The sequence below is a fragment of the Lipotes vexillifer genome, unplaced genomic scaffold (genome assembly GCF_000442215.2).
Source record: "Lipotes vexillifer unplaced genomic scaffold, Lipotes_vexillifer_v1.1 scaffold890, whole genome shotgun sequence".
Lineage (NCBI taxonomy): Eukaryota > Metazoa > Chordata > Mammalia > Artiodactyla > Lipotidae > Lipotes > Lipotes vexillifer.
Window position 1 is genome coordinate 211,999 of NW_006776053.1, and position 18,191 is coordinate 230,189.

General features: G+C 50.8%; 1 protein-coding gene across 2 annotated transcripts in view; it reads right to left on the reverse strand.

Moving 5' to 3' along the window:
- Positions 1 to 18,191, reverse strand: part of DENND1A (DENN domain containing 1A) — a 536,936-nt gene that overhangs the window by 34,722 nt on the left and 484,023 nt on the right. For both annotated transcript variants that reach the window (XM_007450246.1, XM_007450245.1), the window contains one exon: positions 17,611 to 17,742. In XM_007450246.1, the coding sequence (XP_007450308.1) occupies positions 17,611 to 17,742 (132 nt within the window). The remainder of the gene's footprint in view (positions 1 to 17,610; positions 17,743 to 18,191) is intronic.

The window sequence follows — 18,191 nt, forward strand, 5'->3', positions numbered from 1 at the left end:
GGGGAGGGAGGGGGAGCAGCCGTGGGGCGGGGGAGGGGAGCCCTTTGTTTTTAGTCAGGTGCAGCTGCTCGGTCTGAATAGGTGGCATCCCATTGGCGGCCCGAGGTCAGGCAGCAGATGTGGGCCGTGGCTGGGCAGGGGCAGGGAGCCTTGCTGACGCGTGCCATTCTCTGCCCAGACTGAAACAGGAGGCGGGGGCTTCGCTGCTACCTACATGGGGGCAGCCATCTGGGATGCCATCAAGGGTGCCTGGGTGACATTCCCAGGAGGTGGGGGATGCCAGGAGGGGCTTCCAGATGTTGGGAGAGAGAATCCCCCTCTGACAGAGGCAGGGGAGCTGTTTTGAGGCACTTGCTATGTTCCAGGTTCTGTACTAGAAGCTCTACCTGTAAGGTCTCTAATGATCCCAACAACCCTGCAGAGAAGGTAAAATCCCCATTTGGGAGATGAAGAAACTGAGTCTGCATGGCTCAGTGACTTGCCCAGGCCTCACCACTAACAGGTGGCCGAACCAGGCTCCAGACCCAGGTAAGTCTGACCCCAAAGAAGCCCACACTCCCTCCATCAGACCCGATACACAAACGGCAGAAGGAAGATGCTGAATCTTATCCCCTTGAGCATGAGGGTGCTCCCCTCTCCCTGGGGAGTTCCTCCCCCCAATATCCTCTGAGTTTTTTGCCTTGCTAAGTCCATTCTGACCACACAGAAAGGTTTGTCTTTGCAGCCGCCTACATTTCACCAGGGCTGTGTCCTGACTTGGGGAGGGTTTGCTCGGTGAATTTAAGGGCTGGGGCCAGCTCAGCAAAACCAAGGCTAATTTATCATCTCTGGAACGGTGTCCACCCCAAGCAGTACTACCACTAGGAAGTTAAAATAAAGATCTTCTCCCGATTTTGCAGTTGTACAGATATAGAATCGCATAGCATCTTCCGGAAAGGGAGTCTGGTGATTACGACAGCTTCCACGCTGCTCTCCCTGCCACCAGCTACCCCCGCCCTGGTCCACCCGCAGCTTGGGGAGCTGGTCATGTCCTGCAGACAGTTCTCGGCAGGCCATTCGAGACCCAGTCTCTGGCCCACCCACCCCATATTCCACCCTACCACAAGCAGCCCATCTTTCCAGCCCTGCAAAGACATGCCCTGCCACTCATGTGCCACAGCCCTTCACAACACACGTGCTCGTCCTGGGTGCCCTTCCTGCACCTGCCTACCTGGTGGGTTCAGCTCATCCCTCAAGCCTCTGCCCCTTCCCTGGAAGCTATCCCTCTCTTCCTGGCTGGATAGATCCCGGCTTCTTTCTTCTGTCCCTCCCCTAAAGACGAGAGGTTCCTCGAGAGTGCCGTGGCGTCCTGGTCACATCTGAATCCTGGGCTCTAGGCACAAGGCCTGCACGCGGTCAGTTCAAAGTAAATGCTCGCCCAAGACTGTGGGACTAGACTCAAATGATCAGTAAGGCCGTTGCCCAGCATTTGACTAATGTGAACCAACTAGTTGTCATCCTATCACTGAGTCGCACTGTCTACAAGGCTGGCAATGTTTCTGATCAGGAACAGCATGCTTCTGATCAGGAAAAACTCCCAACCTAGAGATATCCTGGTCTAACAGGTTGAGCCCAAGGCCACCCTGAAGAGCAAGAGACTTTTCGAGGAGAATGCAAAGGTGGGAAGCTTAGATGTGAAATATCCCCAAATTTCCCCAGTGTCTGTTAAAGACAGTCAGGTTCGCCAGACAGAGGTTTTTTTTTTTTTTTTTTTTTTTTTTTTTCCTTCCCTCAGAACAAATGGATGGAGAACCTGTTTTTAAAATTCCTGGACCCTGGCATACATTTCTATCTGTGTCAAAGTCTAGCCCTCCACCGCCTCAGCGGAGTTTAAAATCCTAGCTAATAGGTTAACAACTGTTTTTCTTCAGCTTCAAATGAAGAATATCAGAAGGCTGGGGGGGAATGCAGCTCTCCAATTTGTACGGACTGCACACAGCTCCCTGCAACGTGTGTTTGACAGGACTGACATTCTGTACCGCTGTGAGATGGGAAAACGTGTGACATTTTTATTCATGGTGGCGTACGCCCTTGTAATGATCAGCTCTGGTCGATGTGCTTACCGCAGCAGCCCCAGAGCCCTCGGAGAACAAACAGGAACCCAAGGTGCCAGCAGTTCGACTGCCTTATTAAACACCGCCAGGATCCTAACGAAGACCAACTGCTGGAAAATCTCACTGTCAAATCCTCAAGGACATTGTCAGTGCACAGCTAACTGCATATATTTTTCATTTAAAATACGGAAATCCAGCATTGTGCCATTACAACCGAGGGGAGGGGCACCCACTCCAGCGGCCATTCCGTCGGCTGCCTCTTCGGAGCTCCAGATGCCCAGTGGGGTTCAGGGCTGGAAAAGGGGTGTCAGAGATGGGAAACCGACTTTCTGAAAACCCAGCCCAACCTTCAGGGTGAAAGGCTGAAAGTTACAGGGCTCTGGTGAGAGTCATTTAAACTTGGAAAGTCATCCACTGGCTCCCTCCTAAGTCTGAGAGAATCTGCATAATGAGAAAATCCATTTCCCCCAGCCGGCCCTCTTCCTGTAGGTGCAACCCATCGCATCCTGCACCTTGGTGCTAATCAGCCTGCTGCTTGGCGGCAGACCTTAAGACATCTGCAGGAACACATGGCCGTGGTAGGTTTCACACCTTGGCAGCAAAGCTCTGGGTCAGGGTGCCCACCTGCAATCTCACTACTCGCCTCGATTCCAAGGCCTCAAGGTCAGTGTGCAGGAGGACTCCTCCCTTCGGCGGTCATTTTGAATCCGCATGCACACTGATGGATGGAAGCCAATCACATGGTAGACCCTGGAGCTTATCGTGGTTGTTACATGGGGTGGTTTGGTTATGGCTGCACACGCTAACATACTGATATATTTACCTTGTAAACATGTATTATTTATGCAGTGCCTCTATTTCTATACTCCAGCCCTGATGCACCAAGACATACTCTGCTATTTATTTATGGGGTCCTTGGCATAACGGGCCTAACAAGATGCCCATGTGTGGTTCTTGCAGGTTTGCAACAAACTGGTTGGCCAAACAACTGGATGTTCTCCATCCATCATAGACAGAGGCTTGCATTTTAAGGGGCTGTCCGTAAAGCTGGTTTAGCATAATACTGTACATCATCCTTGGCAGAAATGCCCTGGGACACTGAAGAGCTGGCAACCCAGCGAGAAGGAGCCCTAACCTTTCCTACCCTGGGATGGGGCATGGGGTAGAGTAAGCCATGCGTACCCTGGTTACAGGTCCCAGAGCAAGGGGGGAAAGGAAGGAGGATGGTAGACAGCCCCAGGGCAAAAGCAGGACAGTGAGGGTGGAGGTGCCCTGTTCCTCTCAGCTGGCCATTTTGTCCTTCTGCAGAGCCCTTCCGCATTGACCCCGTATATCCCAACAGACACTCCTTTCATCATGGGCTGTGCCTCAAATCTCATTAGAGCATGCTGGTTAGAGGAAGAGAAATTCAGCCTGCGTCCAGCCCTGTGCCATTCCAAGGTGAACCTCAACAGTTCCCACGGAGGGCATCCAGCGGACCACGGCGTCCTGTCCCTTTGGTCCCCTGGACCTCTCTCCCATCGTTCCCTCATCCTCACATCCCACAAGCTCTCGACTGAATGCTGGCAGCATTGTTAGTGGTCTCCTGGCCTCACCTGCTTCCACCCCTTCTAGCAGTGGCCCAGAGTGAATGTTCCCAGATGCCATTCTCTTGAATATAATCCCTCACTGGCTCCTGACGCCCACAAGATATGATTCAAGCTCCCCCAGGGCCTGGCCCCTGCCTACCTCCGCCTACCTCACCAGCTGCCTCTACTAGCATTTCTCTTTCTGTATGGTTTGTTCACTGTGTCTCCCAGACAAAGAGTGCCATGAAGGCAGGACACACATCTCATTCCTTCGCGACCCTGGGGACTCGGACAGGGCTTGGAGTTCGAAGTGCCTCATAATATGTTGGATAAGTGAAGGAAGAATTAATGAAGGCATAAAAAAGTAACTCAGAATTCTGCCTGGCAAAAAACTCCAAGGCATCAGGATTTTTAATCACAAAAAGCAGGGGAAGAATTCTTAGCTGGTCATCATGGTTTGGGCAATGGAAAGTGTTTGGTAGATAGCTCTGGGGTGAAAGTGGCCCTCTGTCCCGCCCTGTCTCTGTGGAGAGAACTATCCCCTGGTCAGCACACCTGGAGAGCCACCATCTCTGCTGATCGCTTCACTCCACCTGGCCTCCCGAGGCGCCATCTTGCCAAGGCTCAATCTACTGCTCCTCTGGAAACATTCTCCATCAACCTCTCCAGAAAGTGCAAACAGGGATCCATCTAGAAGGCGTTAGGGAGTAGGGCATCCCAAGGAGGGCTGAGAGGTAGCTGTAACCATGGAACCATACCATGGTTATGGGCAGTAACATCTCAGAAATTCAGTTTAAACTGCTGCTAGGCAATGTTAATCGCCCATCACATTTTGCATGTTAAGTGGGATATAATCAGCGATCCCTTGGGAGAAGTCCCTTTTATACATTCTCTTTTAGTACTTTTATTACATTTTAAAATTCTTTGCAGTATAAACTAAATGTGATTCAATATTCTAGAAGACATGGAACTAAGCAGACTGACAATAAAACTAAGCTGGCAAAAACAATGACCTAAATTAGGGACACGGTCAGTGCCATCTCAGATCCAGTGTGCAGGAGGCTGGCAAGCAGCCTTTGCTGCCAGGGAGCTGCCGTCACCACCAAGCTGTCCCAGGTCAGGTGAGCTGGGCGGTATGATGGAAGAAGCCAGGGTTTTGAATCTGAATCCATCCTACCAGCCAGGGGATTAGGGCTGGACCCTAGTGAAAAGTGGGGCACGCGTGGTCCCTCCTGCATCAGTCTGGGGAAGATAACGTGAGAAAATGCAAACACCTGCTGAGCATTCTGCACAGCGCCCAGCAGGCACTCAGAAGGGTAGCACCACTGTTGTTCTTGCCCCTGTGTTAAGGAATCCAGGGCTCTGTTAGGTTTACTCTGGGGAGGAAGCAAAGTCTCAAATCCAGGAAGCAGCCGTCAACCTTAGCCAGGGGTGGGGGAGAAGCAGAACGGTGACCTTGACCTCCCTAGCCACCCTAAGCCGCACTGCTGGAGTCGAAGCGTGCCCCAAACCACTGGCAGCCACAACCAGATACCCCAGGAACCAGAAGGAACTGAGGCAGAAGGCTCGATGAGAGAGGGGGGTACAGTGAGGGGAGGGCCTGGGGTCCAGCATCAGGTAGACCTGGTTTGGAAATCTTGCTCTGCCACTTACTGTGTGACCTTGGGCAAGTTGCTTAACTTCTCTGAGCATCAGCTTTCTCGGGATAATAATAACTGTATCAGTCTCACAGGGTTGTTGAGAAGATGCAGTGAGATGATACTTGTGGAGGGGTTTGCATGAGAATGAAAACTGACCCGACCCATCCGACGCCTCCTCAGCCTGCCACTTCTCAGGTAGTCCTTGACACCCCTTCCCCCAGGCACGGCCAGGCTAATCATTTACCTCGTCCACAGCAGGGCTCAGGGACTGATGCGGGACGATGTGACAGGCAGCTCCGGGCACAGTGCTCCCGCGGCCACAGGGCGGGGACTCCCCACACCGGCAGCGACACTGAGCTGATTCTCCCGGAGGATTGTGCTTGTGGGATAGAATTTATTTTCAATATTTGATGTTTTATTTCCCCTTCCCTACTGGGGTAAACTCTCCACCTTTGGCACATAGAATTCTAATCTGAGAAAATGCCTCCTCTGGTCTCGCTGAATCAGATTTCCTGCTCTTGTCCCGCTGGGCTCAGTCTCTCCCTGGCAGGGAGCTGCATTCCGAGCTGCTCCAGCACAGACCTTAAAAGAAATGCTGTTTTTAGGCTCTGGTCAGTCCTCTGGCAAAGAGACCCTGCTGTCACACTGCTGAACGTAGACAGGCTTGGGGGACGCAGGAGGCCTGTCACGCACACACGGCACCGCACGCAGGGGTCCTCGAGTGAACTCAGGCCTGCAGACCGAGAGCCACCTCCCTTTTGTGATTTCTCCTGCTCTGAACTGACTGGTGGCTCAAGGGCATGGGGAGTGCACAGAGCTGCCCTCACCCACCACGGCGCACCGCCTTCCGTGTATTCACCGCTCACCACTCGGTCACTCCCCAGACTCACTGGGCAACTCATCTGCACCAGGCCCTGCAAGGGTGCTAAGGTCACGGAGATGAGGCTGACACTCTCCCTGTCTGGGGACAGTGCGTCAGGCGCGGGACGGTGCTGGCCCAGAGCAGGGACGGATGGCTCTGCTTGGAGGAGTCGGGGAGGGCTCGTGGGGCAAGAGGCGCTTGAGCGGGCCCTGAAAGGTTGATGGCATTTTGTCAGCTGGAGCAGAAGAGGAAGGCCATTCCTGGCACTGGAGACAGTAGGAGCCCATTCATCTCTGGGTTCCCCCAGCGCCCAGCACGAGGCCTGGCCTGGTGCAGATGCCCATGAAGAGCTGGTGAAGGAGGTCTCGACACTTCATCCATCCATTCAGCACGGAATTGTGCTGGGCACTAGAGGAGAGGAAGGGACTCTGCCTGGGGTGGGGACACTTAGCAGAGCCTCACAGGGTGAGAAGGAACTGGCCAGATGTCAAGGACTGCAGGTACCTCCAGCCCAGCAGGCCCAGCCGTGGGCAGGGGGCTGGGAGGGGGCCCTGGTGGCTGGGTAAATTCTCCTGATCATCCAGCAAGTCTGTGCCCCGGGGAGGGACTCCTGGAGAGGGGCCCACATTGTGGAGGGCTGACGGGCCCTCCTACCTCACTACTCGCTGATGTTTTCTGACGCCCCTTGTGCCCCACAGACCAGTGGGGGAGAGCGACGGGTGACCCCAGGGATTTGAGGGACGCACGGGTGCGGTGGGGCTGACTTCCAAGGGCAGCTGGGGTGGGGCAAGTCTGGGGAAAGCCAAGGATAGACTAAGACATTGCAGCAAGTGGAGCTCGTGAGGCAGGGCTGGATGGAAAGAGGACACTGGAGCTGCCAGAGCAAAGGTGGTGCTGGAAACCACAGGGGTAGCCGAGCTCCCCACTGAGTGGAGAGTCAGAGAGGACAGGCCAGAGCTGGGGAAGAGCCCTGTCCAAGGGAAGGAGGGTCAAAGACAGCTCCCTCGGTGCAAAGTCCAGTTCAGACCTCCTGCCCTGCTGGACTCGACACTTCATCCATCCACCAGGCTCCTGCCTGGCCAGCCCAATTTCCATTCCTTGGTGTATTTTACTTGGACCTTTCTGGAGACTCTACCTTGGGCCAAAGGAGTGATTTAGAAGGCAAGAATTCTCTACTGCAACCAGCCAGAGAAAGCCATGGGGCAAGGTGCAGGGAACTCCACCTGAAGTCAGTTGCCACCCCATCCTAGAACAGGCTAGAACAGCAGCTCTGTTTGGTCTCTCAGGTTCAGAACTATCATCAGGTATCTGAGACACAGCCTGGAGAGGCTGCTCCCACCTAAACGAGGACGATGGGCTCTCTACCTAGTCCTTGAAGCTGACGGAGAGCAAGGGCAATAACTAAACATTGCATCTACTCTGCAGTGATCTCCAGCAAGTCAGCAGTGATGAGGTGACGGGCACCTCCTGAGCATGCTGGTGGGGAATCACCTCGAGGACCAAACTGGTTGGAGTTTAAAACAAACGAAAAGGGATGATCACACAGCACAGGTCTGTGCCTTTCAAAACCACCAGATGGATTCTGTCCACCAGGATTAAGTTGAACCACTCACTGTGACACCGTGGTCTCCCTGAAGGCAGGGGCCTTGCGATCGTCACCCTGTTTTCACAGATGTGGCACAGAACAGGTATCCGTGATTATCTGCTGAACAAGTGACCTAGGTTCTTGGCTCTTTCTCCACCTCTGGGCCCTGGGTTGCAGCTGACTTGGCACACTCCACTCCCCAGAAGCTGTCACAGGCAACTGTGCCCATCTCTGTAACCTGCAAGCCCTGCCATGCACTCACCTGTCCCCTCTCTATCTGGTGCCCTGGGTGACCTCTGACCTTGGCCCTCCACCATGTATACTCTTGATTTCAAGATCCCCACCACTCTGGGCATGAACCTTTCTCTGCCATCAGACAAGAGGACAAGGGCCTGGGACAATGTCTCCTGTTTGGCTTCTGTGCACATTTATCTGTTTTCCCTTCTTTTGATAATAGCCCCCTTATTTCCCTTCCAGGAACTACCCCTCCTGTACTTCTTAGGTATGTGTTTCAGGTAGAGCCCTACTCGTGGCCAACAGAAAACCCTTGGCCACAATGATGGGTTCTAAGACAGGCATATGATCAAAGTTGGTTCAATGAGTGAACCCATGCCTCGTGTGGCAGTCACTAGGAAGTGACACCCTCCTGCTGGTCTCACCCCTGGAAGGATACAGTCTGGAGCTGCTGCAGCCAGGGAAAGCCTCCCTGAGAATGGTACCAGCAGAGGAGGCCAAGCCGGGAGAATGCAGCAAAAAACTGGGTCTGATTGACATGATTTAATGCCTGGATCAAGTCATACTTGAAGCTGGTACGAGTGAACAATTTTTCTTTTTTTGTCTCTTGCAAAATCCAAAGTAACCTAATTGATGGAGATTCCTAGTATAAGCCCTGCCCCTGGTCTCTGGGGGCTGGGCTGGCCCCTGACACCCCCAAAACTAGCTCCTACACATGCGCAGTTTCTATCCTGCATTCTAACCCCTCACACATATGAAGAGAGCACCCAGCGTGCCTCTGGTGTCTAGTGATGGGTTTGGTGTGCAGGGTCTACGCTGGGTGCAGAATACTAACTTTCTTGTCTTGGTGCCAACTGAGGCCCAGAAATATTAAGGAAGGCCTGGGATCTGGAAGGAAACCAGAAACAAGGCCTTACCTGTGGTCCAACATCCTGGGATCCTGGGCCACCTGCCAAGGCTGCTGCACTGGCCCCATCACTACAAACTCAGCAGGAAACTGCCATGTTCTTAGCACAGAGCTGGAGCGTGAACCTGAGGTCTAGTAATAGACAACATGGCTTTGAATCCTGACTGTTGCTTCTGAGCTGTAAACCTTGGCTAAGCCCCCAATCTCTCTTAGCCTTTCTCCTCTGCAAGAGGAGATGATACCTGAGACCCAGTAGGCTGGTTAAAAGGACTCAGTGGACTCACTCGTGGGAACTGGAGTTGGAACACAGACCCCCTTTTCCAGGTCTCGGCACCACATGCCTGGCATGTGGTGAGCAATTCAGCCTCATGGCCCCCCTCCCCTCCCTCACTGCTCTTCGACCATAAGACGTGCTCCAACTGCCGTGAAGGTGCCCAAGACCTAGCAGGAGCGGGGTGGACTATGGTCCTTGGCCCTTTGCAGTCCTCCTTAACTTGTGCTGAATGGAGGTCAGGTGGTGGAGCTTAGAAAGCAAATTGCTATTTTGAACCTGGATTTTCATTTGGCCGCTGACATTTCTCAGCCCTTCCATGGCACATCAGGAGCCCCTGAGCTACCTTGTGGCATCCTAGCTGAGAAGGCAACAACACACGCTTAATCAGAAATCGCCTGGATTTTTCAACCCAATCCTTATAACTTCCAGAATCTGATTTCTCTGTTTTTGACTGGCAAGTTTTTCCTCTTGAAATCGAACATGTCTGCTCTGCAGAGCAAAGCCTGGCCTTGTTAACCTGGCATCAGAAAGCTGTCTCTGGGCTACCTGGGCTATGAGAAAGTGAGGCCACATGGAAAGACAGGACCAGCCAGCCACCCTCGCCAGAAGACCTGACAAACCCACTACCAGTTAGGGACCACACTGCTTCGGTAACGGCAGGGCGTGAGTCAGAACGACTCTGCACAGCCACCAGCCTGCACTGAAGGCAGAGCTGCCTGCTGGTCACCCTGTAGGCGCACGCAGGAGCTGGAGGGAATGGAGCGGGAGGCCACCCCAGTTGTGCTCGCTTTCTCACGCAAAAATCTGGTTGAAAGAGTGGAAAAAGGGGCAATGGAAAAGGGGGAAATACGATTTGCAAACAACAGGGTTTGAAGGAGCATCGTGCAGAGAGCTCTGCCTTGTGGCCTGTGAAGGCACAGCTGATAAGTTAGGCCAAGGAAACGACTTCGGATGGCAGGCAGACCACGACACTCACCTGCTCACTCACACCTGGTGCCCCAACCTGCCCCCTGGCCCCTTCCCCTCACGTGTGTGAGTCAGACTTGGGCACCATCTCCCTGCCATACCCCCAGCGCCTCTCCCCCTGCCCCACGACGCCAGCCCTCCTCGGTTTAGGTGTTGACTTTCCCACAAGAGCTGTAGGCACGAGGGTCAGTTACACGTGTGCACGTGCAGGGGGGCTGCCACTGAGGGGTGTGTGTTCTGAGAGCCGCGGTGTGATGGGCACTGGGAAGACAGGCTGACTGGGAGGCCATGTCAGTGGGTGACTGACATCTGGCTCTGCTTTTGCTCCACTGGAGAAAGAGACTGATGTTTACCGAGCGCCCATGTGTAGCACTGATCCAGATAGACAGTACCTCACTCAATCCTTATAAAGACCTATGACGTGAGTATTATTATCCCCACCCTAAAGCTGAGAAAACTGATTTCACTAAGGTTAAGTTACGTAGTGAAGGTTACCAGCTTGTTAGTGCCAGAACTGAAATTTAAGTCCACAGCTGCCTGATGCTAAAATCTGTGCTTTATCCTCAACCACACTGCTTTCACCAGCTGATCAGCCTCTGCCTTTCAGCAGCTACATACTTGGAGGGATGGGGGCTGTATTTGCTTTCTCTCTCTGTGAATGGCTGTTACATATGTGCGTGCCTGGGCATGTGCATGTGTGTAATTTTTTGGCCATACCATTTGAAAGCAAGTTTCAGACATCACCTAAATACTGCAGTGTATACCCCTGAGGCATAAAGATAAGCCCCTAAAAACCATGACATCAACGATAGCTCTAACATATCACCTAACATCCCAGCCCATCTTCAGATCTTCTAACTTTCCCAAGAATATCTTGGAAGCTTTTAAAAAAAAAATCCAAGTTCATACCTTGCATTTGGTTATACAGCTCAGTCTCTTTTACAGACAAAATCTTTGCTTTTTTGATAGAATTCAAGGGACACCGGGCCTTTCCTTCCCTTGCCTGCTCTCTCCCCAGCTTTCTTCCTTTCCAGGTCGACCCATCCTGGAAGTCTGGGGGTGTCCCAGTGCTCGCCTCTCTCCCCTCCCCTCCGTTCCTGGGGCATTTAGGACTAGACCTTAGGAGCTCATAAAGACACAGAATGAGACAGGATCTAAATTCCTATAATATAAATCTGTTTCTACTCGGAAACAGAACCTCATTTATGGAAAGTGAGTTGGAAGTAGCTTCTGACCACTAATGCAACATTCATTCTCCTTTTTCAAGTGAATGGAATTACCAGCATAGCAACGGGAATAAAACCAAGTACGCTGGACACACAACAAGTACTTAAACAATAATCAATCAATTATTAAGCAATTTGAAAATCCACATCAATCATAAAACCCCAAGACATCTACTGACTGCCAGGTCAGTGCCAAGCCCTATGGTGGATGTTCCAGGCTCACAGTCTCATGGGCCTAAAGGTATAATTACAAGGCTGCGCGAGATGCACTGCATGTGCCAAGTTCTGGGGCAGCACAAACACAGGAGCGACCAAATCAGTCGGGAAGATTTACCAAAGGGACGTGTTCTGAGGGCGGACAGGCAGATCACCCCGGGCCTCGCGGGCTCTGCCAAGGGTGAAGGTGGAATCTTCAGGGCAGACGGGGAGCAGGGAGGTGGTATGGCCACTTGTGTGTGAGGCTGTGTGGGGAATGCAGTGCGGGGGAGTCTGGAGGCCCGGAGGCCAGTTAGGAAGCTCTGGAGCGGTCCAGGTGAGCGATAATGCAGCCTGAACCAAAGCTGTCACAGAGGCGCTGGAGAGAAGAGGACTGGGCAGTGGCAGAGGGCAGAAGGGAGAGGCTCTGGGGCGTGGGGAGTGGACCTGAGCTTGTGGATGGACCTCGCTGTGGTGGGAGATGGAGGAGGGGGGTGAATGTGGCGCGAGTGCACATTCAGACTGCAGGCCTGTGGTGTGAGGTGTCTGGAAACATGTGAACATCTGTCTGAGGTGTTTGGGAGGCAACGGCTGAGTTGAAGGGAATCGTGTGTGACTTCCAGACTCATTGGGACAGAAGGGGTTTCTCAGGGCGCTCAGAGCTGAGGGTGCTGAGAAGGCATTCGCTGGCTGGGCAGCTTCTCCAAAGCAGCATGAGACTGGCACTAAGTGACCCAGCTCACGCTTATAAAGCAGAACTCTCCGTATGCACAGATCAACAGGCAACCGTATTCCAAGAGCTGCTTCTGGGGTTGTATCCAAACCACTCCGTCCCAGGTCTCTGGAAGCCTGGTAGCGCTTAGTTTGAGCTTTGGTTTAACTGGCTTTTCAAACTTTATGTTAAAGAGGTTTAGAGAGCTTTGCTCAACCGGGAGAATAGACACCTTTCAATGCACACTTTTTGGAATCTAGCAGATTGGAAGACAGGCAACTACTTTGTTTGCAGGATCAACTGGGGGGGAACACAACGAAGGGGGCCTTGGAGTGGGTTTGCCCTGTGCTCCCAACCTCCTGAGAAGGCCCAGCCCCTGGCCGAGGCCCACAGCATGTGGCAGCACGTGTGCAGGACTAGAATCCAGTGTCACTGGGTGCCACTGCCAGTCCAGTTCCTCAAGCCAGGGAGGGAGAGCTGCCCTCAGCCGAGAGAAGCAGGGGTGCTGCTGGTGGTGGAGTATGAATTAGCTCCTAAATCAAGTAAACGTCTTCTGGGCCTGTTTCCCCAGCTGTACAATGGATATGAGGCCCTCTTCCTTACCAGCTAATGTCGATTCGATTAAATGAGTACAGAAGTGAAAGCGCCTGGCCTGTCCACTTATTAAATGCAGGGAGCAGAGCAGTTTCCATGGGGGTGCTGCCTCTTCTGATTTCTCAGATGGGGAAGGGTCAAGCCAAGACGTCTGGCTGAGGGGCGCCCAGACCCTGCTGGGGAGGGCAGGGCTTCCTCACTCCTTCCCCAGCCACAGAATAGAGAGAATGTCCACTTCCCTGCCCAGGAGAGAAAAGCATGGGGGAGCCCTTAGCTTCTCTCTGCGCCCTCTTGCTCTCGGCTGCCCAGGGGAGGAGGAGTGCTTCCCTCTGACTTTGGGAGAAGGAACTGAGCATGCTCTGTGTTCCCGGTGGCCCCGCCCCCCACCCAGCAGTCAGTCCACAGGCACCCTGGGTGCTGCCTGCAATTGTCCACGTCTCCTGTGGGGAGTAGCTCAGTCTTTTCAATTTGGAGGTGAGGTTTCAGCAAGCCCATTTGGCCTCAGGTCTAAAGCAGTATTCTCCTTTTAGCCTATTGGTAAAAAAGCTGGCATTTTAATCTCATTTGACTGTCTCCTGGGCCTTATTTCTCGTTTGATTCTGAACTTGGGAGAATAAAACAAGTTATTTATAGGGGGCTTCCCTGGTGGCGCGGTGGTTAAGAATCCGCCTGCCAACGCAGGGGACACGGGTTCGATCCCTGGTCCGGGAAGATCCCACATGCCGCAGAGCAACTAAGCCCGTGAGCCACAACAACTGAGCCTGCGCTCTACAGCCCGAGAGCGCCGCAGCTACTGAAGCCCGTGCACCTAGGGCCCGTGCTCCACAACAAGAGAAGCCACCGCAATGAGAAGCCCAAACACATTAGCAACCAAGAGTAGCCCCGCTCACTGCAACTAGAGAAAGCCCGTGTGCAGCAACGAAGACCCAACGCACCCCAAAATAAATAAAATTTTAAAAATACCAAAAACACTGCTTAAAAAAAATAACAAAGAAAAGCTATTTACAGCCTCCCTAAACCTAAACATTTTCCAAGGTAGGAATAGGTATTCTCAAGTCAGAGACTTTTTAAAAAAATATTTATTTATTTATTTATTTATTTGGCTGCGCCGGGTCTTAGTTGCAGCATGCAGGATCTTTTAGTTGTAGCATGTGGGATCTTTAGTTGTGACATGTGGGATCTAGTTCTCTGGCTAGGGATCAAACCCGGGCCCCCTGCACTGGGAGTGCAGAGTCTTAACCACTGGACCACCACGGAAGTCCCTCAAGTCAGAGACTTTTGAACTCTTTAAAGAAATCAGACATGATAAGGATGTACTGAGGCCAACTAAAAATCCCTTTATTTGCCCTTGTCTGGAACTATTGACATGGCTCATGATGAGGTCTGAGGGGCGTTACGTATGTCTGCTTTAGAAAACAAATGAAATGCTAGTGAGTTCAGTTTGTTGACAAAATATCTTTCAGTTATAGGGTTCAGCTTAGGTCTACAGACAGTGGTCCTGCAGGTGAAGAGGCTGCCCCTGTGGGGCCCTCAGAGTGCCCTGAGCTTACCTCTCTCACTGTTCTAATCACTCTGAGTTGGGCTGTCCACTTGCTATTCTGTCACCCTTATAACGTCCCGCAAGTACTTTTTTTTTTTTTTTTAAAAGCACATGGTAGGTCTCAATACATGGATGAATAGATGCAGAATTAAAGGGAGGAGTGGTCATAGCCTTGAAAGAGGAAGCTCTGGTGCAGCAGAGGCAAGAGAGCACCTTTTCTCCCCCAGGGGGTCTGTAAAGGCCTCCCCCGGGCTCCCTGCCACCCTGCCAAACGTCTTCGTGGAGTCCCCTGGCTGGCTCCATGGGCACTAGCTTTGCAAGGTGGAGGGATTAATGTAATAAAGATCTCAACAGTCTCTGCCCCCAGTGGAAAGCTAACTGATCTTAAAGAATGAAATCCATAGGAACACAGACTCAAGCCAAGGGTCTTTCTGAGGTTAGTGTGCACTGCCTGGCTAACTTAAATTATTTTTCCAGGACACATTAGTTTTACTAGACATTTCAAACAGAAGCTGATGTCTCTGCTTGGTGACGGACCTGAAGTGGGTTCTGAAGTTGAACTGTCCTGGGTTTCTGTGCTGGCAATGTGGCCCTGGGAAGGTCCCTGAGCTCTGGCTCTGGGTCCATAAAATACAGCTAATGATCCCTTCCTCAAAGGACTATGGCAGAGATGACACATATTTTCCAAGAGGAGAATATGTACTGTTGGGGCTACATGAGTAGTTTAGGTGATACATGCATGGACACTTAAAAAATTTTTTTTTGGATACACCTTTGAAAAAAACTGGACCAGTACATCAAACTATGGTTTTACCAACAATCGTTGCATAAGATGAGGGTGAAGTTGGTATAAATGTCAGGCTGGAGTCTGTTTAAAGAAAAATATCAAGTAAAAAAAATGGTACAGATGGAGTACAGGGGAGTGTGTGGCAAAAAATTCTGAAATGGAACTCGAAGGACTTCTTTGAGAATACCTAGCCCCTAAAACTCATGTCTGCCGGTAGTAGGTGCTCTAGAAACGCTGCGTGTTCCGGTCAATGGCCCATCAAAGCAGGCACCCAGGGAAGGACTGAAGGACAGGCTAGTACCAGGGCAAAGCTGGAAAGAGTTAAAAGACAGAGCGCTGCGGTTTCTGTGGCCCATCCCCCCTGCAGCTAATCTGTCACCTAATGAAGAAGCGGCCGGCACAAGTGAGCTGGCTGGCAGTTCACTTACAGCAAACTGATTAAGAATGTTCAACCAACAGCAGACTGTAGACCTTTCCAGAGAAAATAAATAGAGTGTAGACTGTATGCAAATGTGTTTGTCACTTTGACAGCACGTCTCAATTAAGGCATCTCATGGCTGTGGGTAGGCTCTGCGGCTGCAGCTGTAAGGGAGAGCCCGCTGCATGGCTGATACTTGGGGCTTGACCTTAATCCGCATGCATGCATTAAAAAAAACCCTGCCTTCCTGTACACTTGCATAATACTGGCAGCCACGTGAGGGAAGTGACAAACTGGGGAAAAAAAGCCACTTTCATCCTCTCCAGTTTACAGACCTGTGAAGGCACAGACAGCTCTTATTTCAACAGAGTTTGGGGTGGCTTTTTTAATTGTTTATCCCCCACCCGTGCGCACACACGCTCTTATTCTGCATTTAGCTGGGAATGACATTAAAGCATCTCTACTTCTCGCTGAAATGGAAAGAAGGTCTTTCTCCATTTCAAATAGGGCCTCCTTTTTTGTGTTTCGAAAACGGAATGTTTAACACCATGAAATCCCTCCCCCCCCCCCCCCCCCCCTCCTCCAAGCCAGGCTTTCAATCAGATGCCTTGGGCTCCAATCCAGAGAGGGGCTCTTTTCATGGGCAGGTTAGTGTGTGCAGGAATGAGGACAAAGGAAAGCAGGAAGCTGGCTCTGGAATGCCATGCTGGCGACGACTGAGCCTGTGCTTTCAGCAAACACAGCCAGGGAACTGGGGCGCAGATTTCTCCAGCCGGGCCTGAGCCCCAGGAGGAGGCAGCTCCTCAGGGGTGCGAACACTGACGCAATTTGAAGATAATCATTAATCAGATGAGCACTGCCCTGTGGACGTTTCTTTCTTGTGCTACATTTCAATTTTTATAACATCCCTTTTAAGTGTAAAATCAGAAAAGGGGGATGGATGTCCCCAAGTTTAAGACGTATGAATGTATTATCTAAAAATATTGATTACAGGGGAAGATTCTTATGTTTCAACAAACTCATCCCTCACAATAATAACCCACAGCAACAATTTCATTAGTTCCCTTCATTTCTAAATAGCTCAAAGCCCGGTACATAGCAGGCACTTGATAAATGTCTGCTAAAAGAAGGAACGTTTTAAATGCATGCTTCTAGATCATTTAGGTGATAAAATAGCATCATATTTAAGATAAAACCATGAAGATTATTTTAATCATGGGGATGGAATTAATCACCTAATAAATGGTTAAAGAATCAGGTGATTTAAGAATAAATTAACCTTGCAAATTCTTGTTACAGTCATAGCTTGCTAACAGAGCCATTTCTCACAAATAAAAAAATTATGACTTTTGCTAATCAAGAGAGTTAATTCAAGAGTAGAGGAGGGTATACAGCCTTTTTCAACCAAAAATATAACCACTGATAGGAAATGGATAAGAAAATTTTCAGTTTCTATATGTTTTACTTAAGGGCAAAAAATCAAACAACTGGACAATTTTTAAACGCTCAGGTCGAAAACAGTTGGTTACAGAATCGGATCATGAGAATCGTAGCGTGAGTGTTTACTCTGAGAAGCACGACACCCAGAATTGATTTTCAGGAAGTACATTAATAAAGAACTCCTAATTGATTTTTTTTAAGACTTTGCTTGTTACCTTTTATTTGAAGGTGCAAAGAAGGGCCTGGGATGCTAAAGTGTTCTAATGAGATGCTTAGCTAACAGAGGCACCTTAAACGGAGTGCCTTGGAGTGGGGAGGCAGCAGCTGCATTTAATGACTTCATTCAACAGTTCAGCTGGTTTACGACCAGAGCCATGCTGTCTCCTCAAAATTTCTGAAAATTCACCTTTTCGAACCATGTTTGCACCAAGCAAACCTTTGAGACGTGCAAAACTCCATGGAGTTGTCTTGTTTTGCCAAGAGAGAGCCGAAATGAAAAACTGTTACATGTGCTGTATCGTCTGCCGAAACATAACAAAAAGCCCAGATGGAAGGGCCAGGGTACATACCTGTCCAAAGTGGACTGTGATTGGCCTCCGGTCTTCTCGGAACTTGGCGTCCTTGGCTTCCACTAGTGGGGACGGTGCAGTCTTTGGCAGCTGCTCTTCTGTGGTTGGGACACAGCCATTCTCGGTGATGTCCTGCAGGGAGAAGCCCGGTCAGGGGGTTGGTGTCAGGGTCATGACCCCTGCCATGAGCACAGGGGCTCCATCCAACCCCATTGCTAAGAGGCCTGCCAGGGAACTCCCTCTGGGACATTCTGAGCCTATCCCCCTGCTAAAGATGAAGGAAACGGAAGGCTAACTTGGCCTTTTGACTTTTAAGGAGTAGAGAAACCAAAACCATGCATATTAAATTACAAAGATAACATAATAATTCACAATAGTGTGTGTGGGGGAGTGTTTCATCCTACTACCTTACATGGTTATTTTAATTTTTAAATATTCTCTCTGTCCACATGCAGACATTTAAAAATTACTTGCAATCATAGCTCGTGCATAGTTTTACATTCTGGTTTTTTCTACTATAAGCATCTCCGTGGTGCTCCACAGTCATTAGAATGATAATTAATGGATGCATAATATTTCAC